The sequence below is a fragment of the Penicillium rubens genome, assembly GCF_028828025.1.
Source record: "Penicillium rubens strain IBT 27055 chromosome Unknown utg000002l_segment0_segment0, whole genome shotgun sequence".
In the NCBI taxonomy this organism is placed as follows: domain Eukaryota; kingdom Fungi; phylum Ascomycota; class Eurotiomycetes; order Eurotiales; family Aspergillaceae; genus Penicillium; species Penicillium rubens.
Genome location: NW_026890600.1, coordinates 6,727,530 through 6,754,724, shown reverse-complemented (window position 1 = coordinate 6,754,724; position 27,195 = coordinate 6,727,530). Strand labels below are relative to the sequence as shown.

The 27,195-nt window shown below is 49.9% G+C and overlaps 12 protein-coding genes across 12 annotated transcripts; 4 read left to right on the top strand and 8 right to left on the bottom strand.

The window, feature by feature from the left end:
- Window positions 1-740: 740 nt before the first annotated feature.
- On the bottom strand, window positions 741-2,300 carry N7525_005053 (uncharacterized protein; the record flags this gene model as incomplete). The annotated part of the gene is made up of 5 exons (XM_002565194.2): window positions 741-842; window positions 898-957; window positions 1,022-1,950; window positions 2,032-2,110; window positions 2,181-2,300. 5 exons carry the CDS (start codon window positions 2,298-2,300, stop codon window positions 741-743), a joined length of 1,290 nt encoding a protein of 429 aa, XP_002565240.1.
- Window positions 2,301-3,178: 878 nt separating this feature from the next.
- Window positions 3,179-5,191, bottom strand: N7525_005052 (U4/U6-U5 snRNP complex subunit SNU66; the record flags this gene model as incomplete). Its single annotated transcript, XM_002565195.1, has 1 exon — window positions 3,179-5,191. One exon carries the CDS (start codon window positions 5,189-5,191, stop codon window positions 3,179-3,181), a length of 2,013 nt encoding a protein of 670 aa, XP_002565241.1.
- A 752-nt stretch (window positions 5,192-5,943) lies between these two features.
- Window positions 5,944-6,637, bottom strand: N7525_005051 (aminoacyl-tRNA hydrolase PTH2; the record flags this gene model as incomplete). The annotated part of the gene is made up of 2 exons (XM_002565196.1): window positions 5,944-6,248; window positions 6,319-6,637. 2 exons carry the CDS (start codon window positions 6,635-6,637, stop codon window positions 5,944-5,946), a joined length of 624 nt encoding a protein of 207 aa, XP_002565242.1.
- A 500-nt stretch (window positions 6,638-7,137) lies between these two features.
- On the bottom strand, window positions 7,138-8,176 carry N7525_005050 (putative 3-hydroxyisobutyrate dehydrogenase; the record flags this gene model as incomplete). The annotated part of the gene is made up of 2 exons (XM_002565197.1): window positions 7,138-7,902; window positions 7,976-8,176. The coding sequence occupies 2 exons, from the start codon at window positions 8,174-8,176 to the stop codon at window positions 7,138-7,140; spliced, it is 966 nt and encodes a 321-aa protein (XP_002565243.1).
- Window positions 8,177-11,086: 2,910 nt separating this feature from the next.
- N7525_005049 (uncharacterized protein) lies at window positions 11,087-11,991 on the bottom strand (the record flags this gene model as incomplete). The annotated part of the gene is made up of 3 exons (XM_002565198.1): window positions 11,087-11,153; window positions 11,210-11,610; window positions 11,683-11,991. The coding sequence occupies 3 exons, from the start codon at window positions 11,989-11,991 to the stop codon at window positions 11,087-11,089; spliced, it is 777 nt and encodes a 258-aa protein (XP_002565244.1).
- Window positions 11,992-14,206: 2,215 nt separating this feature from the next.
- hcsA (homocitrate synthase) lies at window positions 14,207-15,834 on the top strand (the record flags this gene model as incomplete). Its single annotated transcript, XM_061213261.1, has 5 exons — window positions 14,207-14,261; window positions 14,314-14,546; window positions 14,612-14,692; window positions 14,749-14,816; window positions 14,871-15,834. 5 exons carry the CDS (start codon window positions 14,207-14,209, stop codon window positions 15,832-15,834), a joined length of 1,401 nt encoding a protein of 466 aa, XP_061070282.1.
- Window positions 15,835-16,467: 633 nt separating this feature from the next.
- N7525_005047 (sphinganine-1-phosphate aldolase DPL1) lies at window positions 16,468-18,403 on the top strand (the record flags this gene model as incomplete). The annotated part of the gene is made up of 4 exons (XM_002565200.1): window positions 16,468-16,562; window positions 16,653-17,130; window positions 17,199-17,332; window positions 17,392-18,403. 4 exons carry the CDS (start codon window positions 16,468-16,470, stop codon window positions 18,401-18,403), a joined length of 1,719 nt encoding a protein of 572 aa, XP_002565246.1.
- A 461-nt stretch (window positions 18,404-18,864) lies between these two features.
- N7525_005046 (mitochondrial 54S ribosomal protein uL30m) lies at window positions 18,865-19,149 on the bottom strand (the record flags this gene model as incomplete). The annotated part of the gene is made up of 1 exon (XM_002565201.1): window positions 18,865-19,149. One exon carries the CDS (start codon window positions 19,147-19,149, stop codon window positions 18,865-18,867), a length of 285 nt encoding a protein of 94 aa, XP_002565247.1.
- Window positions 19,150-19,676: 527 nt separating this feature from the next.
- Window positions 19,677-21,959, top strand: N7525_005045 (SNARE-binding exocyst subunit SEC6; the record flags this gene model as incomplete). The annotated part of the gene is made up of 1 exon (XM_002565202.1): window positions 19,677-21,959. One exon carries the CDS (start codon window positions 19,677-19,679, stop codon window positions 21,957-21,959), a length of 2,283 nt encoding a protein of 760 aa, XP_002565248.1.
- Window positions 21,960-22,416: 457 nt separating this feature from the next.
- On the bottom strand, window positions 22,417-23,634 carry N7525_005044 (uncharacterized protein; the record flags this gene model as incomplete). The annotated part of the gene is made up of 1 exon (XM_002565203.1): window positions 22,417-23,634. One exon carries the CDS (start codon window positions 23,632-23,634, stop codon window positions 22,417-22,419), a length of 1,218 nt encoding a protein of 405 aa, XP_002565249.1.
- Window positions 23,635-25,074: 1,440 nt separating this feature from the next.
- N7525_005043 (uncharacterized protein) lies at window positions 25,075-25,419 on the bottom strand (the record flags this gene model as incomplete). The annotated part of the gene is made up of 1 exon (XM_002565204.1): window positions 25,075-25,419. The coding sequence occupies one exon, from the start codon at window positions 25,417-25,419 to the stop codon at window positions 25,075-25,077; it is 345 nt and encodes a 114-aa protein (XP_002565250.1).
- Window positions 25,420-25,491: 72 nt separating this feature from the next.
- N7525_005042 (uncharacterized protein) lies at window positions 25,492-26,119 on the top strand (the record flags this gene model as incomplete). Its single annotated transcript, XM_061213260.1, has 2 exons — window positions 25,492-25,558; window positions 25,599-26,119. 2 exons carry the CDS (start codon window positions 25,492-25,494, stop codon window positions 26,117-26,119), a joined length of 588 nt encoding a protein of 195 aa, XP_061070281.1.
- Between the last annotated feature and the right edge of the window lie 1,076 nt (window positions 26,120-27,195).

The window sequence follows — 27,195 nt, the reverse complement described above, 5'->3', positions numbered from 1 at the left end:
CTTTTCTTCTAAGTCCTGACAGACTGGCTTTACTCATCTCCAACTGGGCTTCGATAGCCAACACGACAGAAGCCTAGTATAACCTCATCACTGGTACAGCCCGGGAGATGGGCTTGTCATCTCTATTGACTGGGTCTTCGGACAGTTGCTCTAGTTACTTCAGCAACAGGCACAGAAAAGGATCGCAGAATACCAAATTCCTTGAGTTTTACTGCGTGGGTACCAGAAGGACAGCCGATTATGGCTTGCTGAAGTCTCAAATTCGGTATTAGACGAGCTCTGCGGTGTCTCCAAACTTATTCACCTGCACCTAGCAAGCCAAGTACTAACCTATTGCATGTTAAGGAATGGGTGCGCGAGTGATGTCCCTGGCTTTGGCCGAAGTCAAGGCAACGAGAATGCGTCCCTTCTAGCCAATGTCGAGATAGGGACGGTGCTCGACGCTTCCAGGTCGCTCGCCGTTTCACGCCCGTTGGGACAGATTTGGGAGTGGATGAGAGCACAGCATACCCAAGTTTATAGAGTACTTTGATACTGGAATAAGAAAATAAGTAGAAGATGAATCCAAAATCCCCGTTAAGACGGACAGAGCCGAACCATGCTAAATATGAAACAGAGACACCAGATATCAGTACAAAAGGGCCGGGATTTCAAAGAGAAACCCAGCCCGGTTTCTCTCGCTGCCCAACATTCGTTTTATCGTATATCCTTCAAAATTTCCTTTCTAGCTGATTTTAAATTTAACCGGTAACCTTGAAGATGGACTCGGCGAGTCTCTGAACGTTGGCGGAGGTGATACCAGCGACGGAGATACGGCCATCCTTGGTAGCGTAGACGGAGTGCTAGAGAAGAATGTTAGGAATCAGACTGGCGAAACTGTGCGGATGTAAATCTTACCTCCTTAGCAAGGGCGTCCATCTGCTCGGGCTTCAGGCCAGTGTAGGCGAACATGCCGATCTGGATATCACGTCAGTGATTTAGAACATACCACATACCCAGAGAGTTGAGTTTGTGATCTTACCTGGCTGGTGATGTGGGACCAGTCGTGCTTGCTGCCGAGCTTCTCGAGGTTGGTGCGGAGGAGAGAGCGCATCTCGATGATGCGGCTAGCCATGCCCTCGACCTCAGAGAGCCACTGCTTGTTAAGAGCAGGGTCGTTCATGATGGTGGAGGCGATGCGGGCACCGTGGATGGGAGGGTTAGAGTAGAAGGGACGGATGAGGATCTTGATCTGGGAATCGACACGCTTCTTCTCCTCGGCGTTCTCGCAAACCAGGGAGAAAGCACCGACACGCTCACCGTACAGACCCATGTTCTTGGCGAAACTCTGGCAAAGAGCGATGTTGTGGCCCTCCTTGACGAAGTGACGTGGAGCAAAGGCATCCTGGTCGGCATTACCGCTGGCAAAGCCCTGGTAGGCCATGTCGAAGAAGGCGAAGTGGCCCTTCTGCTTCATGACATCGCTGATCTGGCGCCACTGGGCCTGGGTAGGGTCGACACCGGTGGGGTTGTGGGCGCAAGCGTGGAGCAGGATGATACTGCCCTCGGGGGCGGCCTTGATGTCGGCAATCAGACCCTCGAAGTCGAGGCCGATGGTGTCCTTGTTGTAGTAGCGGTACTGGGCGACCTCGAGACCGGAGTCGGAGAAGACAGCCTTGTGGTTAGCCCAGCTGGGGTTGGGGAGGTAGATCTTCTTCGCGCCGGGGTAGAACTGCTTGAGGAAAGCACCGCCAATGCGGAGGGCACCGGTACCGGAGATGGTCTGGGTGATGACGAGGCGGTTGTCCTTGATGGCGGAGGAGTCGGCGCCGTAGGCGAGCTCGGCGGCGGCGGTGGTGAAGGTGGGCACACCGGTGATGCCAGCGTACTCCTTGTCCAAGCGCGATGCGACGACCTTGTCCTCAGCGGCGCGGACGGAGGGCAGGACGTAAGGCTTGCCCTTGTCGTCACCTGAAACAGCGGGGATGGCGCGTCAGCAATCCAGTATCCAATCCATTGCACAACACGGCGATTGTTTGGGGCAATGCTTACGGTAGGCACCCACGCCGAGGTTGATCTTCTCCTTGAAGGAGTCGGCCTTGAAAGCTTCGGTGATGCCGAGAATGGCGTCCTATTGACCGAGCTACGTTAGAATTGGCCTTTCAAGCTGCCATTGTGGCAATTGCAAGCTCAAAGCTTACAGGAGGACCCTGGGGAACGTTGGACCAGGCCGAGGCGTGTCTAGCTCCGGTCACGACGGTGCGCATGTTGGCCTCGCGGGAGGCAGCCGACCGGCTGGCGACTCTGAGAGTGGAAAGCATAATGGCAGAGATGAAGAAAAATTGAAGGAACAAGACCTAGATCTCCTGGATTTGGGATTGGAAGGGGAAAGGGAAGAATCGGAGGTGAGAAAGAATATAAAGGATCGGAGACGTAGTCCCGATGTTTTTCGCCCTGACTCATGTGATAGCGGTACCGGATACCTGCCAATTGGTATGCAGGTCCGCCTCGGTTTAGGTACCAGGTACAACTGACCCCGGCGAGATGTACGAATGGGATTGGCTGCATGCTCCGGGTAAATTGCAGGGGATCTGCTGTGTCTACAGGGATTTAGTTGCTGGATTTAGCTGCTGGGTTTAATTGCTGGATTTGGTTACTGGATGTGGTGAATTGTTGATATTTTGTGTATAGCTTTTTGTTGAATTCATTCTGGAATGTAGACTGAGACAACATTGAAAACATTATATCTACATTTATGTACCCATTGATATCAACATATCAACATATTAACATCAACATACATCAGCCCATCTCCAAATGGGATTTCTCGGCAAGTCGAATCTCCCGGTGAACTGATCGAGGCTGTCTTAACTCCACACCGTTTCCCCTCACATAGTTGGAGAAAGGGATTTCTCCTATTTTTCCCCGTGTCAGAGCTGACACTATTCTTACTCCCCACAGGAACTCGGTTAAATACAATAATGTTAATCCCTTAAACTTGTGTATGTATTCTAATACAGAATATTGAAATCGGTACCTTCTCCTCACACAAGATAACTACACTAGTTATGGATCCGTTGATCAAGGCTTAATACACACTACGAGGGTTCCGACTTGGGGATACAACATACATATGTAGACTTCGGATATCGTAAATTTGGTATTTGGCTAGTGAAATAGTGAAAAAAAAAAAAAAGTATCAGCCCAAGCGAACACCAGCCTGGCGATTCTTGCGCGCAGCAGTGCCCACAGCAGTGTTCATGCCGGTGTTCTGGCTGCTGTCCAGCGTGCTCATAGACTCGCGCTTCTTTTCTTCATCGATCTTCTTCAAACGCTTCTCAGTCTTCATCTTTCCACTGCCCTTACCATGGAACTGGTGACTGAGCTGCTTAAAGGCTTCCTTCTGGTTCATGTTGCGACCGAACTCATCCACATACCGCAGTTGGACGTCGGGCTTGTATTCGCGGTTGAACACATCGGCCATATGACGAGCTTCCTGCTGGTCACGCTGCTTGTTCTCCCAGCGCGCGTATTCTTCACGTTCACGGGCCGACATGCGCTCAAGCTTGCCCGAGGCGCGGTCCCGCTCACGCTGCTGCCGCGCGCGTCGCTCGATTTCGGTCTCGCGGTTCAGCTTGTCGGCCAAGAAACGCTGGCGATCGCGCATCAGTGCGTTTTGGCTGGTGCTGTCGGTCTCTTTGACCAGACCGCGCGATTTCAACATCGATAGAGTAGCAGCAAGACCTTGGTCCAAAGTTGATTCCTCTTCCAGGCCTGTGCCGCTGAGTTGTTGTGGCTCGGCCGCAGATACTTCATCGCGCTTGATGCGCGCGGCGAGCTCCTCTTCGTCTTCGATATCGCCATAACGGTCCATATCAATCTCCACACCCTCGCCTTCGGGCTCTGCGCTGGGACTTTCAGGCTCCCTGGCCGCCGTTGTGACGCGTTTAGCTTCCTGCTCAAGGAGTGTAGGCTTGTGTAGATTTGACACAAACTCTGAGGTTTCGTCGATAACAAGGCCAGGCTCTTCGCCTTCATTATCAGGCGTTTCGATCTCCATTGGAGTCTGAGTCTCCTCTTCTCGAAGCTGCTTGGCAAGCTCCTCGGGGCTGATCTTCTTGCGCTTCTTGAAGGCTGCGCGCCGCTGCAACGCAAGAGAGGCTTGAAGATCATCGTCGTCCACGAAAGAAACATCTTCATTGATGGGCTTGCGGGGAGCAGGGACTGGGACTCCGCCATTTGAGTCGATATCCATGGCCGAGGATCCTTGCGCATCGGTCGAATCCGCAACCGGAGGGGCCTCCTCGTCATCCATGAAAGTCCTCTGTTTTGTAGCTTTGGCCTTCTTTTTCTTAGGTTTTTTTATTTTAACCTCGCTGATGTCCATGTAATCGGAGGATGGCACTTCGGGCTCAAAGTCGAGGCTGATAATGTTCTTCCGCAACTGGTTGGAAACTTCCTGTCGCTTTGCTTCGCGTTCTTCGGTCGAGCCTTGGGCGTCGAGTGTAAATCTCTTCCGTTTTTTGCCTTCGATCTCCTCATCATACTGTGAAAGAATACCCTGGTTCTCCGCCGTAGGATCATAGACGGGCTTTTTCTTCTTGAGCTCCAGCTTCTCTTCGGTTCTTTCCTTCTCGACTAAATCGAGGTTTTGGAGCTCGTCGTCCTCTTCCTCATCGTCCACCGCCGTGTCCTTCAGCGTCAGGATGTGATCTTCGCCACCCCCAAAAGCACCCGCAGAGTGTCCGACCTTGATACCAGCCAGATCCGCTGCAGTGTACTCAGTTTCGGCAAGGCGCTCCCGCTCTGCGAGTTCCTCGGCCAGTCTCTGCGCGCGTTCCTTCTCGATCTTTTTTTGGCGTTTTTTGGATTGAGCCAGCCAGGCCTTAGTATCAAGTTGGTCGTCATTCGCTTCGCCTAGTGTAGATCCTTGAAGTTGCACATTCCTTTGGGCGATATCACGCGCCCGCTTGATAGCAGCATTCTTTTCATCTCGTTTCCGTTTCGCTTCGGCGGCGTCCTGGACCTTCTTCCAGTTTTCGTAGCTCTCTGCCTGTCGTGACTCGAGGGTGCTTGCTGGGTCTTCTTCCTCGCCGGACTCGCTGTCGTCGTCTTCTCTGAATTCTGGGCCGGCACCGGGGACTGGGAGTGGCTTGAGGCCGAGAGCCACTCGGATCTTGTTATTTTGCTCGATGGATAGAGCGTCCGCCATTTTGACGGTGTCTGGAGGAGGAGGGAAAGAGATGGAAAGGTATTGGCCTTCAGCGCGACGCCGTCTGGTTTCCTGATAACCGCAATCGGGTCACGTGATTTAGCCACATAGAACTATACCTATCCAGGCCTAGTGCCATAAAATCTTAGCGGCCCCACTTGTGACATAAATAAGAGCCTTCCCTCTTTTTCTTTCCTCTTTTCTTCTTCACCAAACACCGGATCTGTGTCCAGATTTCCTGTCCACGGACTCCAGTCTGACTGGTTTCTGTGTGACGGTTGAGAGCTGGGCATTTCGACGAGCTTGGAGCCATCATTTTCGTGGATGGCCTTTACGGTTTCCGGTCGACAGATCTCAGAATAAGTGTCTGCGCCTTGTGATGCGGGTCTTGAGCTCCCACTGGTGAGCTCGGCTTGACAGCTTGGTGTCGGACGGCGTCATATTTCATATCTCTTTGCCGATTGGCCGTTGGCCGCTGAGGTTAGGGAATAACCATGACTTGCCAACATATCCTACAAATAGAACTCGTATATTGTAAACATCTTGGATTGAAGAAAGTCTTCGTTTTGCGGGACTACGTTGTCTAGGAAACGTGAAACACGTATTTTGGTATGCGCGCATATGCAATACTAGCGTGTCGTATGCCGCATGTCGAACGCGATGGATTCAGTAATGTTTGAATATGTTCGTCGAGGTCATGATCATCATTGCCTATCTAAACGCAAGTAAAGCACATGTATAAGGTGTGTAATTTACAGCAGCTTCAAGTGTCCCGTCACGCCGTCAACCACACTCTTGGGGCCCAAGACTCCCAGCACGGTCTTGCTGCCACTTGCGATTTGAGTGCGCCCAGCATCCTGGATAACGCGCGTGCAAAGCCCAAGGCTAATAGCCTGAGCCTGCATGACCAGCAACTCCTCCTCAGACTTGACCTGCAACGCGATCTTGGCCTGGCCACCGCGCTCCCATTTCTTGAGGATAGGCGAGTTGGGCGCGTATTCAAGGAAGTATTTGTAGCAAGCAAGGGTAGCGTGACCGCATTGGGCGGCGATTTTGCCTAAGAAAAAGAGATCGTAAGCGCTTGCAACACAAAATGCGAATAACTGAAACGTTCGTAGAGTACATACCTTTGGTCATGCCCAGGTCCATGCGAACGACGAGCACCAGCTTCACCTCCTCGTTGTTGTCCTTGAAGCTCGACAGCTCTTCGCCGTTGCCCTCATCCTCGGTCTCTTCATCTTCAGAGTCTGATTCGTCCTCCTCATCGGAGGAGTGGCTGTGGACCTTCACATCGTAGCTGTTTGGCCACCCTTCCTTCTCTTTGAAGAGGTTGAGCGACGAGCCTTGGCCAATGAAATATCCGGTCACGCCTGCAATGATGGCTGTTGCGATCACGTAGGCGGCCGTTGTGGGAGGCACCCGGTCTAATGGTGCTGGGGCGGCCATTTTGAGTTGGTTGGTTGGTGGTTGAAGATCTCAGTTGCGGATAAAACTTTGAGGGAAACTCGACCGCCCTGGATATCTTCACGTTTTGTTCCACTGCGCTCACCTTGGGCTCACTTTCTTTTTCATTAGCTTGATAAATTCCAAATGAACCGCATTTTTAGAGGTCCAAAATGTCTCTTTGTATGTTATTTATTTGAGTATTGCCGGGTGTGTGACCTCGTTGGGCCCGTTCTGGCTTTGCTACTTGTACCTACACTTGGTCTTCAACATGTCAACAACCTTCCAATTCGAACCTATTTATCCGTTGCCGACATACGCTGGAAATCGTCTGAGAATGTCATTATCGTATGCTTTTGTCTCGGGGCTTAACAATCATTCGCTCCAGTAAAAAAAACTTGCCTTTGATTCAGGTAGAATGTTCGCTTGGTCCCTCTGCGGTTCGTCTATTCCGTCTCAGGAACTGGGATAACCCCCTAAATCGGGGTTATGTACATCGAAGCCTAATCCTTGTTCTCATGATCAGCCTTCCAGTTCTCGTTTCCACCCAAGTACCGGAACACGATCCGTGAGTCCAAGTCCTTGCATCGCTCATCCTCACTGGCTTCCTTGTAGATCTGCAATCCCACGCTCCCAAGCACATTAGTCGATCCCACGCGATGGGCCATGTCCAAAGCCAGCGAAATATCCTTCTTCATAAGATGGACCTTGAACCCCTTCTTATAACCGTTCGAGGACGGCGCATCGGGATCAACCCCAGGCACCGGGTTGAAGCGATCACAGATGGTGTTTTGAGCATTGCCGGCAGCGTAAACCTGGGCCAGGACTCGCGGGTCTAGTCCGGACTTCATTCCCATGTCCATGGCCTCCGAGCAGGCAATCGCGATGATACCGGAGAGGTAGTTGTTGGAAAGCTTGGCTGCGATTCCGAGAGACGGACCACCGCATGGAATGAGTTTGTTCCCCATCAGACTAAACAATTGTCTGAGCTCCTCGATGTCCTTGGTGTTGTCTTCGGCACAGCCGAGGAAGAACGCAATCATTCCTCGCTCCGCTCCGATAACACCGCCACTGACCGGGGCGTCGTAGAATGAGGCGCGGGGAAAGTTCTTGCTAATGTGGTCTTTGATCTCTAGGAAGCTCGCGGTGTCGATGGTCGAGCAGTCGACTAGAAGCTTCTGTCCGACGTCGCTGGAGCAGATTCCATCCGTTCCCATATAAACTGCCTTGACGTGCTTTCCTTCGGGTAACATGGTGATGATGATGTCCTAGTGGATATTACATCGCGTTAGTATTTTCTCTTCGAAAAGCAAGAAGATTAATGTGATTCGAGATACATACTGATCTGTCGGCAACATCCTTCGGACCAGAGCATGCCACGACTCTATCCGGATATTTCGCGCAGATATCATCCACTAGAGCCGGGATGATATCAAACACGTGGACACTGGAATTGACTGGAAGCTTCTCGGCCAAGTTGGTTGCCATCGAGAAACCCATGTTTCCAAGGCCAATGAAACCAATGGCCTTTGCCTGCATCATCTTGAGATTCCTGCAAGTGCAAGATTGGACGACAAGAGGCAGGTAGATCTCAAGCCAGACGGACTGGACTCATAAGTTCGATGGAAGATGAAAAGAATGTAGGAATAACCAATGTCTGAGTTCTTTAGGGGAGAAGAGGAAAGAGAGATACAAAGAATCAAGAATCAAGACGAAAGACGAAAGACGAAAGACGAAAGAGCGTATTCCATAGACGCCTCAATTTCCACGCACAGGCAACAGCGGTTGCAGTTGACCCTGAAATTGTCAATTGATCCTACAATTGAATTGTTCTTCGTCCAATGTTGGGGTAGGTTCGACCTCTTTAACCTCAACTTGTTAATTCCCCCACAAGAGGCAACAAGAATCGTCTCAAATGAAACGACCTAACTTCGGACTACGTCTTGCTCTTTTTTTTTTTTTTTTTTTGTCAGCAATTGACGCCCAAGTTGTCATTTACGTCTACTAATACCAAACTCCATGTCCAAGTTCACGCTCTTCAGGCCGGTCGCCTTGCGCTGTGTCCTGGTGGATATCCTTCAAGACAGCAGTATCTTGATAGTTGATGCACCAGTCAATCTCCCTGAATATATCAATTTCCTCGCTCGCGCGGCCAGGTCAGCATACTTACTACCTAGGGGTGCGTGCCATAATCGACGTGTTATGAGCAAAGAGGGGGAGATTGGACACTGGCAGATAAATGTGGCCACAATGGTTGCACATTGGTTGCATTGATACAAACAAGGATCAAGCTGAAGAATCGATTGAGTCGATTTTGCAGCTTCAGTCTGAAGGTGTTGAGGTTATATTAGCTCAGGATGTCTTGGGAAAGAAGTCACAGAATCAAGCTCGCGTTTCGGGGCCAGCTCCACTGAGAGAGCGATCTCTAAGAGGAAGTATCGGAACTATCTCGAGCTTATGACATGTTATAGTTGAATTGGATGCAATATGCAAGCGCGTCTGGAGATCTATCCACATCTATGAAATTGCTTTTATCCCCTGGTTCAACGAACTCTCTATCCTCTTTTATTGAGTGTTATGATGTACAATACATCTGCATCATCCTCGGATTAACCCAGGACCGTATTTCATTCCTTCGCCCAATTCAGAGAATATACCTCAATCTGTGAAGCCATACTGCATGCGAAGACATTACCACACACTGGCACTGACGCTATGGAAATCGCCAAGAGGATAGACATTAAACGAGATTGGGGAACTGGAAGGAGAACGGGACTTGGGAGCGAAGCTCAAGCATGGAAAACACTTCATGACGGAATATGCGGACGGTAGCTTCCAATCTCAGAATGCATTAATTTAAGCAATCTTTCCTTGTTGTTTTCATGCCGTGTGAACTCCAACTCAAGCGTACCGTGCAACAGTTGTCTTCCCTTTCTTGCAATTTCGACGCCAAGGAAACAACACATTGAGCTGGGGTAGCTAGGCAGCTTATCGACGATAGATGTGTGTAGTTTTCCACATCTTGCACGTATGCCTTCTGTGACATCGTGATAGTCTTCTTGGCGCAATCCCGATCCAGAGCGCAGTTCAGATACTGCTTTGGTTCTCCGAGATCCTTCATATCGTAAAACTGACGAAGCTCATCAACAACCTGCTGGATATCTTCGTCGTGCGGAGCAGCAATGATAAAATCATCAACGTGTATCATCATAAACATGTAGTGGTAGTTAGTAACCAGGGATTAATAGATGTAAGTGGTCATACTGAGAAAGCCAGAACCATGACTAGGTTGGGTTTGATGGGCTTGCGAGCTTGTTATAGCCGGTTTATATCTAGGTACTACTTCCTAGTGGTCCTTGTCAAAGACAATGATGTTAAATCAAGTTGTTAAACCAATCAATACTAGTAGAGGACGAGGATACCCAAGGCCTTCGCCGGGATGCTGAGATTGGAGTCGTCGCCGAGCTTGGGGTAGTCTCTGTCACTTAGTGCCTTTGTAAGGACGGTTGGTATGTTTGACATTTGGTTGGCGAGAGAAGGCAAATGGAAACTATATATGAGGAATCACGACACTCTCAAATGGCTAAGCGTCCAGCCCTTTATATAAGTAGTATTAGTCGTGTAGTATTGGTTGAACAGGCCAAGAAAACGATAAAGTCGTAGAACAAGCGAGCTGCAAGAAAAGAACAAACTGTGAGTGTGAGTCTGGGGTACGTAAGTTGGTGCAATCGACTTCTCTCATGCCATTTGGTATTCAAGTCATGCAAAGTGTCACAGTGTTCGCATACAAACTGTTCTATTGACGTGCAGCATGGCTAGATCTAACCTCTAGAGATGAGTGCCAGAACCCAGCCATGGTGTCCCAAGCCGATTCTGCTATGCGGACAATTCTGGGGTAGACCCACGGTGCTGACGGCAGTTAAAAAGCGTTAGAATAATCACCTTTGCACCTTGGATATCAATTTTGACAAATGGAGCAGTTCAATGCTTTCATTTTGAACATGGGGGATAATATGGGGAGCATCCACATGGTCTTCCCCGGGTGACTCTGAATCGGGCGATGACTATAACCTCGAGTACGCTGGTTCAGGGTGAGGCAGCAGGCGCGTTATGAAGATAGCAGCATAGATTGGGTAGCAAAGGGGCCACAGCCTTGGGATCTTGGAAAGGTATACAAATCAATTATATTCTGGGCACAGAGGCAAGGTTGACCTCTGGATGTTATGAGTTACTAATGCATTCGGTGAATCTGTTACAAAAACCCGCTAGATTTCTGGGATACATTGATTAAAAAAGTAGCTGGAAAAAAGCCAAGATTGAAGAGGCCCCATCCCCAACAGATGTCTGCCCAACAAGAACACAAACCAACCCAAGTAGTATATTGGACGCGTCACAATAACTACCACTGATTATATACAACCCAAAACACCAACATGGACCAAAAGAGGCTGTTTAGTTTGCGCTACCAGCGGGGGCGGCAGCACGAGGGGCGTTTCCAGTGGGACCCACGCGACGGCTCCTAATTCCGGCGTTAGACTGATAACAAACAACAAGCATAAATCAATTCCAACTTACATCATGGTACGGCTGAAGAAACTGATACCGATCATGAACAGCCAACTGGGGACAGCACCAAGACCCCAGATGACGTATCCCATGGGGATGTTGAGCTGGTACTTGGCAACCCAGCCGTCAACGGGGTGGAGAGCGCCCTCATAGGCGGGGACCTTCTCGTAGCCCTTCTTGGCGTGGATCTCGTAGATTTTCTCGGGGGTGACGGTGGTGGAGTTCAGGTAGATGTTGTGGAGAGGAGTAGGGGCACGCTCCTCGCCAACAGACGGCTCCTTGGGGACCTGGTAGTACTGGACAGAGGGAGCGCTGGCGGACCAGGCGGCGCATAGAACCTGATTGGCCTCACAGTCCAAGTATCCGAGGTTAGGTGAGGTGGGGTCGGCGGAGAACAACAGAACGGATTCCTGGTAATTGCGAACATGTTAGGGTCTTCATACTTGGTAAAAAGACGCGTCCAGGACCAAGCATCAACCCACCTTGAAGGCCTTATCGGCAGTTCCGCAGCGACCGAAGCAGGTCTTGTTACCACCAGTGGTGTAGATCAACCAGTCCTCCGCCTGGGGTCCTGGGGTAAGGATGGACTTCCAGTTGTCCATGGACACGTTGGTGACGCTCTTCTCGGTAACCTTCTCGGCCAGCTTCTCCATCGGGGCAGCAACGGGGGCAGCTGTCGGCACGTAGGACTTGACCTGGTTGAACCATCCCTGCACGCGGTCGGCGAGGGGAATCTGCTCCTGGGCCATGGCCAGAGCAGGGAGGACGGTGACGAGCGAAGTGAAACGCATCTTGAGGGCTGAGGCGCGGAACAAGTTAGTGAGACAGGTTTCGGGAATGATGAATCAAGTCTAATACGATGGAACTTAATCGAGGCACTTACCAATGACCGAAAGGCGGATAAGAATTGGCACAGTCAGAGACAAGAGGAAGAATGGTGTCCAGAAGGAGTTGGGAAGACAGCTGGCCTGAGCGCGGGCCAACCACAACACTTTAATTTACTCCCACAACATCTCCCTCTTTGCACCGATGGCAGCACTCCCTATGCTACTTAGTTCAGGAAATGTCCCAGATTAGTTCCAGATGCATATCATAATGTCTTTTTATCTATATTGCAATCGACTAGATTTTTTTGAGTGCAAATCATCCTGGTCCATGTGGATTCTGACTTGCATGAAAGCTCCCGACCCCACAACTTTAGGTGCCGTTATGTCAACAATTGGTATCATGTACACTGAAGGCCGAGTTTTGCTGCCATTGCATGTCTTGAAGACTAGATATTACTTATGGCCAGAATGCGCTGGTGCTGGCCGTTATATACTTTCCAACCTTGTTGAATAGTACATATGTCCACGGGTATGGATAGAAGATCTAACTAATGCATGTATCGGATTCGATGGGATACTTTCTATGAAATTGATATGGAAAAGCGTCTCATCTCTTCATTCCTAGAATATGAATCCATCGTTATGGGCCCATTCCCTACCTATATATATAACCCATCTTTCTCTATGAATAATTTAGAATTAGAATGATAGCGATTTCGTCGGCGGGAGATGATTGGATGCGTTCGGAATGAAATATATGTACAATATAGATCGGAAGTGATGCCCAACTGAACGGCAGCGCTGATCTTGCATCTGTACATATGTATTGAGATTCTTGTCGAGACTGAAGAACGATTTAGGGTTATCGTTGAACCAGTTCTGAATAGATTATGTAGAGCTACAACGTCAATACAGGCCCTGCAGGACCGGTGGTGATATCGAATGGTTGAAGAGAAATAAACATCACTATCACACTTGGCGATCTTCATTGATCTACACAAAATTGGAAGACACACAATTGCATTTGGAATTTTAGTACCCGGAATTGCTCTCGTACTAGTGATTCAATATGGTTATTGAGGATTTTGGGATACAATGGTAAAATGCAAGTGTGTAAACTGTACTACCCATCCTGGGGCCTGCACCTGGGCATGAGTTGAATTCATTTGAAACATAAGACACTAACATTCAAGTGCTTCCAGAAGTTGGAGTAGTTAGGATAAGTAATGGTGCATCACTACCTGTCCACTGATAGACAAGTATTTTATAAACGCATATCTACCTATAGGACCTCGGGAGTCTTGGACCTGCTCCACGCAATGCTTAGTGAGCGTGTCCTTTGCACCTGAGTGGCAAGCTTAATAATAGGAAAAGGCTGGCCCCTGAGTAATAATAACCTGTTATATACTATTAATACGTGTAAAATTTGAATGATCCTTGTAATGCACCCGTTTCATAGCATGTCAACTTGTGTGTCGACATTATAATTTGAGATCTACGCAGATCATATCCCAGCGCTTGAGGCCTCGAGCCAACTAGAAGACCGGAAATGATGATGACATCACTTTTCCGTTTGCATAGGACTTTGTGGATAGTAAGAATAGAATGTTTTGAGTCTCTCATTTTGAAAACAAAGAATAGTATAGCTGTTATATAACAACTGCATATATCAGTAGAAAAACATCATTATCAGTTGGAAGTTGAGGTGGACTTATGAGTCAGAACCCCACAAGTGCCCAGGTGAGGTCCGATGTCGGTTCTTAGCCATTGAAGTAAATTGCATAACACATGCTGTTTCAATCAGAAATTTCAAATTTTGGGGAAGAAAGCAATTGGAAATGGACAAATTGAGTAGGAAATAATAGACATACCAAAATTTTACCTCGTATATTAGTAGAAATCCGGCAGGAGATTTGATCCTATCTCCAAAATATACTTCCCCCACCTCTCCACAATCAAAAATTTCTTTTTTGCCGTCCAAAGGGAGGGGCCCATTTACTCGGATTCACCGCCCACTACTTCACTGTGAATTTATGACTCTTCTCTTTTCATTTCTTACAAAGATCTTAAATACCTTGATTTTCCTTTTCGATCTTGACCTCGGATTATCCTTAACTTTTGCACTTCGTCCTCCTCATCTCGACTCTACACACTCAAACCCTCCCCCACCATCTGCACCATGTGTACCGGTGCCGACTCCGAGCCCAATGGTGCTCCTGCCACCGTCGCTGCCAGTATGTCAATTGAAAGTCACTGCGCCAGAATTTCCCTCTAACTTTTATTTAGACGGCGACCACTCTGGTTTCGTTGGCATTGAAACTCGCCAGAACCCCCACCCCTCCGCATCCCGCAACCCCTACGGCCACGACGCTGGCGTCACCGATTTCCTTAGCAATGTCTCACGCTTCCAGATTATTGAGTCTACTTTGCGTGAGGGAGAGCAGTTCGCCAACGCTTTCTTCGATACCGCCAAGAAGATCGAGATTGCCAAGGCTCTCGATGACTTCGGTGTGGACTACGTGAGTCATCGGCCAAACGAATAGTTCATATCCATAAACAGACATTAACGATAGTAATCACTTAGATCGAGCTCACTAGTCCCTGTGCTTCTGAGCAGTCACGTGCGGATTGCGAGGCCATTTGCAAGCTCGGCCTGAAGGCTAAGGTACGTTAGGGTTTTGATCGGGTCTCGTGACTATTGGTATCTAATAACCTGTTTAGATTCTCACTCACATTCGCTGCCATATGGATGATGCCCGTATTGCTGTCGAGACCGGTGTTGATGGAGTGTGAGTTGTGCATCTTGTCCTTGATTTTGTTGACTCAGAACTGACTTTGTCTAGCGATGTTGTTATCGGTACTTCTTCTTACCTCCGTGAGCACTCTCACGGCAAGGACATGACCTACATCAAGAACGCCGCCATTGAAGTTATTGAGTTCGTCAAGTCTAAGGGCATTGAGATCCGTTTCTCCAGCGAGGACTCTTTCCGTTCCGACCTGGTTGACCTTCTGTCCATCTACTCCGCTGTGGACAAGGTTGGTGTGAACCGTGTCGGTATTGCCGACACCGTTGGCTGTGCTTCCCCCCGTCAGGTCTACGAGCTCGTCCGTGTCCTGCGCGGTGTTGTTGGCTGTGACATCGAGACTCACTTCCACAACGACACTGGCTGTGCCATTGCCAACGCCTTCTGTGCCCTCGAGGCCGGTGCCACTCACATCGATACCTCCGTTCTCGGTATCGGTGAGCGTAACGGTATCACCCCTCTCGGTGGTCTGATGGCCCGCATGATGGTCGCCGACCGCGAGTACGTCAAGAGCAAGTACAAGCTCGAGAAGCTCAAGGAGATTGAGGACCTCGTCGCCGAGGCCGTTGAGGTCAACATTCCTTTCAACAACTACATCACCGGATTCTGCGCCTTCACCCACAAGGCTGGTATCCACGCCAAGGCTATCCTCAACAACCCCAGCACTTACGAGATTATCAACCCCGCCGACTTCGGCATGTCCCGTTACGTCCACTTCGCCTCCCGTTTGACCGGCTGGAACGCCATCAAGTCGCGTGCTCAGCAGCTCAAGCTTGAGATGACTGACACTCAATACAAGGAGTGCACTGCCAAGATCAAGGCCATGGCTGATATTCGTCCCATTGCCGTCGATGATGCTGACAGCATTATCCGTGCCTACCACCGTAACCTGAAGTCCGGCGAGAACAAGCCCCTCCTTGACCTGACTGCTGAGGAGCAGGCCGCATTTGCCGCCAAGGAGAAGGAACTCCTTGAGGCCCAGGCTGCCGGTCTTCCCGTATAGGCGATTTCCTTTCACCAATACATATATTGTGTCATGCTATCTCACAGTGGCTTGTGCAAAGACGTGGCAGATACCTGATGATTTGATGCTTTTTCATTTGTTTTGACATTTTTTTTCCATATAAGGGGTTGAAAAGTCTTCTTTTTTTTTTTTTTTACCATCTTGGTCTTTTGGGAGAGCAAAGACATTTGTGCTAGGAGACAAGAGTTCTCCTTAATTTGTACATTTAGCGCAGAAGGGGCAATGACTTATTCTGAAGACTGTTGTGCTTCTATATAGTAGTTGTAGATGTACCTAGGTAGTCTGGAGCAATTACGTCAGTGGAGAAAGACCAGAACATCGTCTACGAAGAGTCCATCTAGTAACTCGTAAGGAATTATTATCATATGGGATGGATACTATTTCAAGTCTATGAATACATAAATACATAAATTTTATACATATATTATGTATGGATCTCCAGACCTCTTGTCCTGTCATTATATGCAAAACGTTGAGCGCCTGCTTCATGTGGGAGCCGAGGCCCGCTAAGACTCAACCAGTCAGAACGTACTAACGTACTACTTGACGAAATGAAACCTCCCCATCGCCACTCCCGCCCATCATTATTGCAGGAATATTTCTAGGGGAACAATGAGCTCTTCAATGCTGCCAGTTGCCCTGCAGAATAAGCTGGTCGGCTACGGCCGGGTGTCCAGCGCCCACCTTTCTGCCTCGAACTTTGACCTGTAAGTTGAGTAATTCCCCCGTTCCCCGCGGAATCGGGCCCAGAACAAAAGGCAAAAGGCGATCACCACTGACACCTTTCCTCAACACAGTATCCGCAATATCGTATTTATCCTATTCATCCTTCGGTATACGCGCAAGACCTTCTACTCCATCCGTGGCTACGGCATCTTCGGCAGCATCCGCAACATCTATATCTCCCTCCGCCTGTTCTGCTACAGTATCTTCCTTCGCGTCCCTGGTGTCCGCGGCCAGGTTGATAAGCAAGTGAGCACTGCGATCACGAATCTCGAGTCGAAGCTGGTTAACTCTGGGCCGGATGTTACACGGTATCTTACACTGCCCAAGGAGGGCTGGTCGCCGGAGCAGGTCCGCGCTGAACTTGACAAATTGGCTGGACTTGAACATACCCGCTGGGAAGATGGTCGCGTTAGCGGCGCCGTTTACCATGGAGGTGCGGAGCTGTTGAAGCTACAGGCTGAGGCCTTTGGGCAGTTTGGTGTCGCGAACCCGATTCATCCGGACGTTTTCCCTGGTGTTCGGAAGATGGAGGCTGAGGTGGTTGCTATGGTATGCATATTATTCCTATGTCTAGAGTACGGTATTTGAAGGAGCATTCTAGCTGATGTCTGATCTAGGTTCTCGCTCTGTTCAATGCCCCCTCGGATGGTGCCGGTGTAACCACCAGCGGTGGCACCGAGTCTATTCTTATGGCTTGCTTGGCTGCCCGGCAAAAGGCTTTCCTGGAGCGCGGTGTTACTGAGCCCGAGATGTAAGTTGACGTAGGAATACTATATGGTATTGACTAGTAGGACTGATCAGTCATCGCAGGATTATTCCCGATACGGCACACGCGGCATTTATCAAAGCCTGCAACTACTTTAAGATCAAGCTGCACCGAGTGCCTTGCCCGGAGCCCGAGTTCAAGGTTGACGTGCACGCTGTTCGCCGTTTAATCAATCCCAATACCGTCCTTCTTGTCGGATCAGCACCTAACTTCCCCCACGGCATTGTTGACGATATCCCTGGTCTATCGCATCTTGCCACCAAGTACAAGATCCCTCTCCACGTTGACTGCTGCTTGGGATCTTTCGTCATTGCCCACCTCAAGAAGGCCGGCTTCCCCTCGCCCTACGAGGAAGAGGGTGGCTTTGACTTCCGCCAACCCGGTGTGACCAGCATCAGTGTCGACACCCACAAATACGGGTTCGCGCCGAAGGGTAACTCGGTCTTGATCTACCGCAACAAATCATACCGAAACAACCAGTATTTCATCTACCCCGATTGGTCCGGTGGAGTGTATGCCTCTCCTTCCGTGGCGGGCTCCCGCCCCGGCGCTCTGATCGCCGGTTGTTGGGCCAGTCTCATGAGCGTCGGCGAGGCTGGATACGTCAACAGCTGCACCGATATAATTAACGCGGCGCGGAAGTTCGAGACAGCCGTTCGGACTGACACGACCATCTCACTGCACATGGAGGTCATCGGTAACCCCATTGTTAGTGTGGTCGCCTTCCGCAGCAAGAACGGTGCCATTGACATTTATGATATCGCCGATGACCTGTCTGCTAAAGGCTGGCACCTGAACGCCCTGCAATCGCCGGCGGCCATCCACTGTGCCTTCACTATCCCCACTGCTAAGGCTGTCGACCAGCTCATTGCTGATCTGAGTGAAGTCATCGGCAAAGAGCTTGAAAAGGCTGAGCAGCGCAAGCGTGAAGGCAAATCCTACATCCTCAAGCGTGGTGATACCTCTGCTCTGTACGGTGTGGCTGGCAGCATTCCCGATAAGAGTGTCGTCAGCCGTCTGGCAGAAGGCTTCCTGGACACTTTGTACAAAGCATGAGTCTTGGCATGAAGATGTCGGTTTCTTGTTTGTATCTTATTTTTTCAGCCTGTCCGGACTGCTCCCAAGACATAGTCCTGGTGCGTTCTAGCTGTCCTTACCCAAACTGCTGGTGCAGTGGCGTTATCATTATCCAAGTTCTTTCGAATTGCACATAATTGTTTCAAGTGTTGGATTCCACTAGACGGTAATAATGCATATAATACAATAGTTTGCCAGAAAGACATTCGCCCGATAGATGTGGACGTAGAGTACATGACCAAAAGAGAAAACAAAGCAACCCGCTCCATGCAAGCAAAGCCAAAACAGAAAGAAGAGGACGCGATCGACCAATCGATCAATCATCCGTCCGAGTAGAAGGCATTTCAAAAGACCCAAACCTCATCTCAGTCTTCGAGACCGGTGAAAAGGAAACCCAGTCTGAAAAGCATGTCATTCCACGCGAAGTTCAATGAAAACAATCACTGACCACCGAGCTCCCCCCGCTGCTCAGCGCAGCTCTTTTCGATATAGTATCCAGGATCAGGCTTGCGCTCGAGATGCACCTCCTGTTTCGTGAGGCGGTACTGGCACTCCTCAACGTGAACAAGTTCCTTGACTTTCATGATTTGACCCGCGACGGAGGGCGAGACGCTGTGGAAGACTGTTGCCATACGCTTCTTCAAGCCAAGCGCCTTGAGAACGTCTGTTGAGCGGCGCGGGAGTCCAATTGCGGAGCGAATGAGGGTGATGCGGAAGTAGGACATGTTGGATTTGTGGAGATCGAGAGGATCTGATATTCGGATGTTGTTCTTTGGATGGTATGGTTTGGAGGTTGTCCGGAGTCGCGGAATCGGACTCGGAATAGGTGGGCTGGAGCGCGGTGGACGCAGGGATATCCGAATATCGGTAAATGAGGATCCGCAGCCGATATCTGCAGCGTAATTGATACTGTGATCTGGCGGAGAAACGTCGCAGACTTGGAGATTATCGCGAACCCGCAAATTCAATTAGAAGGCGGTAGGTCACGTGTGTATTCTGCCCCGATCCGATGACAGCAGCGACGACAATCTATCGGCCTGTGATAGTTGATATAGTATTTCGCATTTCAAAAGCGGAGACTATGGGCTGCGCTCTTCTCAGTGTGACAGTACCTGGATTCATTTCTTAGTTCGCTGCTGTTACTTCCCGCAAGCAACGCCCCATGCCCGCATTGTTGACAACTCACCCCTCGACCTAGCTTCGAGCGATTGAGCCGGAACAACGACACCACGAGATCCCTGATTACCTTACCATGACCATGGCACAAGCCAGTAACATTGAGACTACGGTCGCGCTGCCGCGACTTGAAGACCTCCTGCGGCACCCGGAGGATCTAGACAAGATCAGCGGGCTTAAAGCGGAATACCTGCGGAAGAAGGCGGCAGTTGATTCACGATTGCGTGAAGGTCTGCGAGACCAGCTGGAGGCCGTGCAACGCAGCATTGGTGCTCTAACTGAGGGCCAGCGACAAGTCTCGAAAACGAAAGACGAGCTTCAAGGGATCGACAAGCTGTGCGCCGAGTCGCAGGATAGCGTGGAGGACTTTGCGCAGATTGACCAACTCGCGCGGATCCAACGACATTTCGACGCTACGCTTATGATGAAACGGGGACTGGAGAATTTCGACGCGGATATCCAGGAAGTCGAGGATTTGCTCAAAGACGATGATGACGATATGGAGAACCAGCCTAATATTCTGCGTGCTCATATGCAGATCTCGCGGTTAAGGGATTTCCGCGATGAGGCTATGGATCAGATTCGAAAGGCGAAGGATCCGAGCTCTGAAGAGACTCTGGGAGAGTACTTTAACAGGTTGGATTCCGTTATTGAGTGGTTTGATGACCACCTTGGCACGGCTTGCATGAACCTCATCCCCTTGGTGCAGGCAGATAACAAGAGCATGGTTGTGCGTCTTGCTGTTGTTGTATTGAACGAGGAGAAAAATGACGATACCGTCCGAGCCTTGCAAGAGGCTCAGAAAGACCACAAGGACCTCGCAAGTCGTTTCAAGTCCATGAACATTGGTCCCAAGACTGTGCGGGGTTACAAAGACAAATTCATCCAAGCTATCGAGCTTTACGCCCAGGGGCAATTCGAAGAGACCCTCGAACAATTCCTTGCAGATCCGGAAAACCTGGAAAAGAAATTCCGATGGTACTTCAATGATCTATTCACGGTCAAGCAAGGCATGCAGAGCCTTGTCCCGAAAAAATGGAAGATATTCAAAACATATACCGATATCTATCATCAGATGATGCATGACTTCCTGCTCAGCTTGATCGACGATACCGAGCTTCCAGCCGATAACCTGCTCAGTATCATCCACTGGAGCGACAAGTACTATAAGAAAATGAAGAAGCTGGGCTGGGCATCAACAGAACTCCAACCCAACATTCTCGACGACCGCGAGCCAGAACTAGTCCGAAAGTGGCAGGCCGTCATCATCAACGCCGTCGAAGAATGGATGGACCGAATTTTCAACGCGGACAAAAAGTCCCTCGTGGAACGTGCCGCAGATGCCCTGGACAACAATGCAGAAGGCCACTTCCGCACCAAGACACTGGCTGACATGTGGCGCATGCTCCACGAACAAGTCATGGCATCAGGGGCATCAGACCGTGCAGACCTGGTAGAGGGCGTCATCGACGCTATGTTCCGTGCCTTGAAGAACCGGCAGACTGCATGGCAGGCACTTGTGGACGAAGAATGCGCAAAGCACCAAGTAGAAGGCGCGGACCAAGAAGGCGTACAGCTGTTACAAGACTGGCTGATCGGCATAGCCAACGACCAGATCTCCTGCATCGACGACAACGAGGAGGGCAACCAGTTCGGCTACCTGACGCGGTTCAAGTCCGATTTCGAGCCTATGGTCACACCAAAGTACATGGGCACCACGGCAACCATCGAGCTGGATTCCCTGCGCGATGGCTACGTGGATCTGAGCACGCACTGCCTGGCGCAGTTCGTGAGCCTTGTCTTCTGGGTCGATCTGGACACTGTGCTACCAGACTTCTACACGTCCCGCTGGTACGGCGAATTCGCCATGAAGCGTATTACCTCCACCTTTGAAGACTACATGGCAGACTACTCCTCCGTGCTGCACCCATCCCTGGCCGAGATCCTGGTCGAGGAACTATCGGACGAGCTGCTGGTCCGGTACCTGTCTGCAGTGCGCAACAAGGGTGTTAAATTCCGCCGTAACGTGGACCCCTTCACAGACAAGTTCAAGGACGACGTCCTTACTGTCTTTGCTTTCTTCGAGAATTACCCCGACTCATTCCAGGGTACTATCAAGCAGAAGTGGCGACTGGTTGATTGGCTTGTTCGTCTCCTTGCCACTGAAAAGGGCCCCGCGCTTGTGGAGGTTTACGAAGCATTCAAGCTTGAGTACTGGGATCTGCAGCTTTCGTGGGTTGAGGCTGTGCTGCGCACCCGTGATGATTTCGAGCGCAGCATACTTACCGCCATCAAGGCTAAGGCTGCGGAGTTATCTGTTGAACGGGGACAGGAGACCATCATGAGTCGGTTGAGATGATCCAGTGGTACTTGATTGGGGGACATTCTTTCAACCACACCTAAGATGCCATTTCATCTCAGCTCCTCAGCAGTTCACCGGCCTCATTTCATCCCATTGTCACGGGACCCGGGCTGGGGTAATCGCCCTCTGGCTTTCAATGTCCCGTCAGAATATCGCAGATATGCCCTAAGAAGAGGTCATAGAGCCTCTCTTCGCTGCGCTGCCGACGCAGGGCTACACTTCGACACAACTCACCTCACGATGAGCAATCCCCAGCATACGTACCATCCACAACCCAAGCAGGCTTGGGATCTAGTCTACTCATTAATATCACTAGCAATACAGAAATGGAAGCAAATATCCTAAACAATCTAGTATTCTCATAAATATGTCCAAAAAATGATCCTATTTACGTGTATTATTGCCAATTGATCATTTACCGTCAAATGCTGTTCAACAAGGGCCGAGAGTCAAGTCATGGATTTAGACTCCGTTCTGCAACGACCGTATATTCCCCGCCAAGGCGTTCATTCAAACCATGATCGTCGTTGACACCTGGATATAATTCTTTGGCGCCCATCTCGCAGATGCAGATAGTATCCAGAGGGATTTCCTTCGCCCAAACGAAAGGGTAGCCCCGCGGAAGAGAAGCGGCCGAATGGCTTCTGTGCTCGGAGGAAAGAATGTCGGCGTCAGGGATTGGTGACGATCCCGTATGGCGGTGGTCACTTTCGGTGTCCTCGGAAGATCCAGCATGTGCTGGGTGTGGGATAGTTCGATTGTCATCAGAGTAGTAATTACGATATTGTGAGATGAGGTTGCGGGCGTCGAATGTTAGGCGTTTGGGAGGATATTTGCCATTTGCATCTTTGTTCTGGCCCCGTCGTCCGTTGACGTAAATTGTGTTGACAAGAGTAGCATGCAGGAGCAGTGGTCGCGGTTTTGGTTCTCGAGTTATTACAGGTATGGATGGGTCCGGGATTTTCGACACGTCTGGGGACTCAGAGGGATTTTGGCTTTCTTGTTGGTTTAAAGATGCATCACTAGAAACGGTAGTAGATCCGGAGGCCTGAAGGCTGTCTTGGACAAAGCGGGGATTCTTTTGTCTTCCTGCTGGCCTTCTCTCGAGCTCATTCTGGATAAAGCCAGCCTCAATAAATTTGTCACGTAGCTTTACGCAAAATGGAAGTAAGCGGCCTGTAGGATCGACCGGAGAAGCATGTAGTATGGTTGCTGATTTGTCTTGGGGTAGGGCATGTAATGACTCGAGAGACACAGTCAAGGGCGACGACAGGGTGCTGTTCTGTTGTGTGTGAGCGGTGATTGGCTCCGCCTCGTTCATCACGTCCGCCAGATCAAGGGATTGGAAAAAAGCAAGAGCTTGATCGAGACGTTCTTTGCTGGTGAGACTCATTACTCCAAGCGTAAGGTGAATTGTGCCCAGTGGACGAAAGGCTGCGCTGGGAAGACCCAGGCGGAAGTTGTCCCCCTCCTTGGAGGACGATTGAGTAGCTGGCCCGGGTTCCGCGAGATGGGTTGTTTTGAAGGCTGCGAGCGATTCATCCAGCTGCGGCAGAGATTTGGTGTTTACCAGAGGGAGACAGAGGAAATGTGTCAATTGCGGCCGCTTTTGCCGCTTTTCCGGGCGTGGTTTGCGGTTCTGCTGCCTTGATACGTTTACGGTCTCCGTCATGATGCACCTGTATCCCCATGAACGTAAAAGCAGCATGGAAGTAAATCAATTTTCGCGCGATCCGGTCGCCGAAATCGTCTAGAGAGTTGCTGTTAGGAAGAAGTCAGAAGTCAGAAGTCAGATGTCAGATGTCAGAAGTAAGCTTTCCAAGGTCGAGAGACGCACGGACCATGGTCCACAACCTTGTGTCAACGTGAGAATTTATATCTCTCTTGGCCTTCAACACCGAAGAGATTATTCAATGCTTCCAGCATGATATGCATGTTGACGGTGCCTCTTAGTGCACCTGATCAGTTGCTGGGGTCTTTCTGGGGCTGGTCCTAGGTTGATGGTCGAGGGCGAAAGGTGAGGGCGATATGTGATGGAAGTTGCAGTCTAATCACCTGGGCACACAGTGATATGATTCATAATCTCTGCTAGCGGGAATGTGATGCTGATGACGGCAACATCTAAAGATTCGATTGTCAGTATGGGAGGACGAGAGCCAAATAGGAAAGCCCAAGGTGGTATAAACCCACGTTGGTCGATGACGCCGATCCACGTAAAAGAGAAATAGACGCATTTCCCTCACTTCTCATTCCACCCAACATGGCTCAATATATTCTCAAGATAAAATCCATATTCCATCGGCATCCGAACAAGAAACCAGACAATTTTCGAAAGATTCCACCAGAGATAGTGGATATACTCTTTACATTCCTTCAATTCGCCGACCAAGTTTGCCTCGCGCTAACCTGCACATATCTGTTCGCTTGCTACAAGTTATTCCTTCATGTGCGTAAAACGGGAGTTCCTGAGCTTCTATACCGCGAAACAGTTGTGGAATTGTGCTTAGTTCATCAACTTCAGCATGGCTGTTGGGGGCAATTCTGCTGGCGTTACAAACCCCACCCATCTTGCGGACGCGCATTTCTATGGATATGTGGATACAGGGGAAAGCGCTGTTCTGTTTGTGACCTAGTCGGCTAAATGTATCCTTCATGCCTAATGGAAAACCCTGCCCGACTACATCCCATCTAATTATCGCGGTGTTCTTTGCTCCGCGATACCATGCTGTCTTGCCCAGAACGTCCATGGGTGGGAATAAGCGTATCCAAGTGTCTCTGGCAAATGGCTGCAATTAGCATCGATCTGATGTTGTTTGAGCAGAGGGGAGAATGGAAATCGGGCATGTGAACAGAGAATCCACTGCCTTATTGCAGTTGATCGAATAGGAGGCAGTCAACATCTTCCGAAGGTGGAATTCTCAACCGAAGGGGTTCTATGTTGCTTCTTGATTGTGGAAGCGAGAAATCCTTAGCAAAATAGAAGCTAATTTAGCTATTCTCTCTTGATTCTTCCCCAACTTTATCCCGAAAAGCAATTATTAGGCGTAGCTCTACCTGTATAGGCTCAATTCTTTGAAGGTCAATGTGTTGTATGATGTTCAGTTTTGATTCTTCACATTGACTGCTGATACAATTCCGCTTCTGTAATTTGACTGTGGCCACCAGTCCATCCATCATCATCCCAGTCCATCCATCCTCCATCATATTCGACGATTCGTTCGGTGAGCAAGCGTTCACTCAGTGCCTTGTCGATCTGCGGAGTGTTGGAGGCTCTTCTGGTAATGGCCGTGTTGTTGCTCTTCGTTTTGTCTTTGTTTTTGAGACGGCCCCGGGGTGTTGCAGGACTGACTAAGCATTTCGGTTCTGCATTTGAAGGCAGATAGGTTCTTCCCGTAACAGACTTGTTAGATGCCCAGGCCTCAATGACCCGATGATGAATTCCACATGTTGCCGCCATCAAGCCTGATCAAGATTGATCAGAAGTTGAGTTGAGCTGTAGGCAGGGCGAGTGCCAAGGAAATTTGAGTCGATGGCAGATTTAGTGAGATTGGCAGTTGGTATGGACCTGGAAACCCAACAAGCGTCAGCAAAAGCTGGTAAGGTCCATCATCGCGGAACTCTATCTAACTATCTAAGGAGGCTGGGGGGTGGAGGTTGTCCGTTTGGGTTATATTCAACCTCCTTTCCATGTGTTGTCCGCTCAGGGACCTTACCTAAAGATGCAGGAGTGGCAATCGCTTTGTCTTGTATGTTGGAGAGACAGGTGCGGAGCACAGAGTGGCAAGCAGGCCCGACTAGACGGCACGGATGTGTTGATGTCTGGTAAAAACCAACAAGCGTCAGCAAAAGCTGGTGAGATCCCATCGCAGAACCTATCTAACTATCTATGGAGCGTGACGCTGGTGCGCTCAACCTCCTCCCCATGTATTGTCCGCTCAGGAACCTCACCTAAATATTCAGTTTGTTGGTGTGGGTGCATGCATACTGATGTATGCTGCATTGGAAATCCACTTGCGAGTGCGTTCAAGTGGGCAACAAGTTGGCAGGTCACGGTGAGTCAGCTGGTAGTGTGGATATGCCTGGTAAAATCCAACAAGCGTCAGCAAAAGCTGGTGAGATCCCATCGCAGAACCTATCTAACTACCTATGGAGGGTGACGCTGGTGCACTCAACCTCCTTCCCATGTATTGTTCGCTCAGGAACCTCACCTGAATGTGCAATGTTTGGATTGCCAGTGACGATTTCCTCGGTACCATGCATTGGAAAATCAATTGGAGTGGATTCGAGTCGGCAGAGGCTGCTGGATCAGCTATGGGAATCAGCCTTGAAAGGCGGCCGGAAGGGCAAGTAGCTCTCGGCGTCGACTTGGAGTGACCAAGTTGGGAAATTTGCTGACTCCGCTGTGGGTATGGAGGTGCCTGGTAAGAACCAACAAGTGTCAGCAAAAGCTGGTAAGGTCCATCATCGCGGAACTCTATCTGACTACCTAAGGAGGCTGGGGGGTGGAAGTTGTCCGTTTTGTATTCTACCTCCTTTCCATGTGTTGTCCGCTCAGAGACCTTACCTGAAGGTGTAGGTGTGCGGATGGAGGTATTTGTCTCTGCCTTTGACGGTGACGTTGGCGGTGATGCCATAGCCTGTAGTGCGGGCGTGGTCAACACTTATCGCAGGCAAGGCCCTGTTCGATATGGCAAAGTGGCAAAGAATGTCAAGATCACTAAAGGCAGAGGAGAGAAAAGTTTCCCTGCGTCAGCCAATGGACTGGTGAGGTCTCCCACTCGTTGCGAGCCAAAAGAACCGTGGGGTTGAAATAACGCTGGAGTTCTCACCTGGTATGAATCGACTGCCACAGGGCAAGAAGAACGGTGGCTATAGTCAAGGTAGTTCATCGAGGTGGTTGATTGAAATGGTTAGTTGATCAGACTGGCCTGCCGATTGTCCTGAAGCCGAAGCCCGCCACGGTCAGACTGGAAGTGCGTGATCGAGGCTGGTCGAGGTGGTTGATTGAGGTGGTTGATTGAGGTGGTTGATTGAGGTGGTTGATTGAGGTGGTTGATTGAGGTGGTTGATTGAGGTGGTTGATTGAGGTGGTTGATTGAGGTGGTTGATTGAGGTGGTTGATTGAGGTGGTTGATTGAGGTGGTGATCGAAGTGTATTGACTGCCCAGCCTGCCGATTGTCCTGAAGCCGAAGCCCGCCACGGTCAGACTGGAAGTGGTCGATCGAGGTAGTT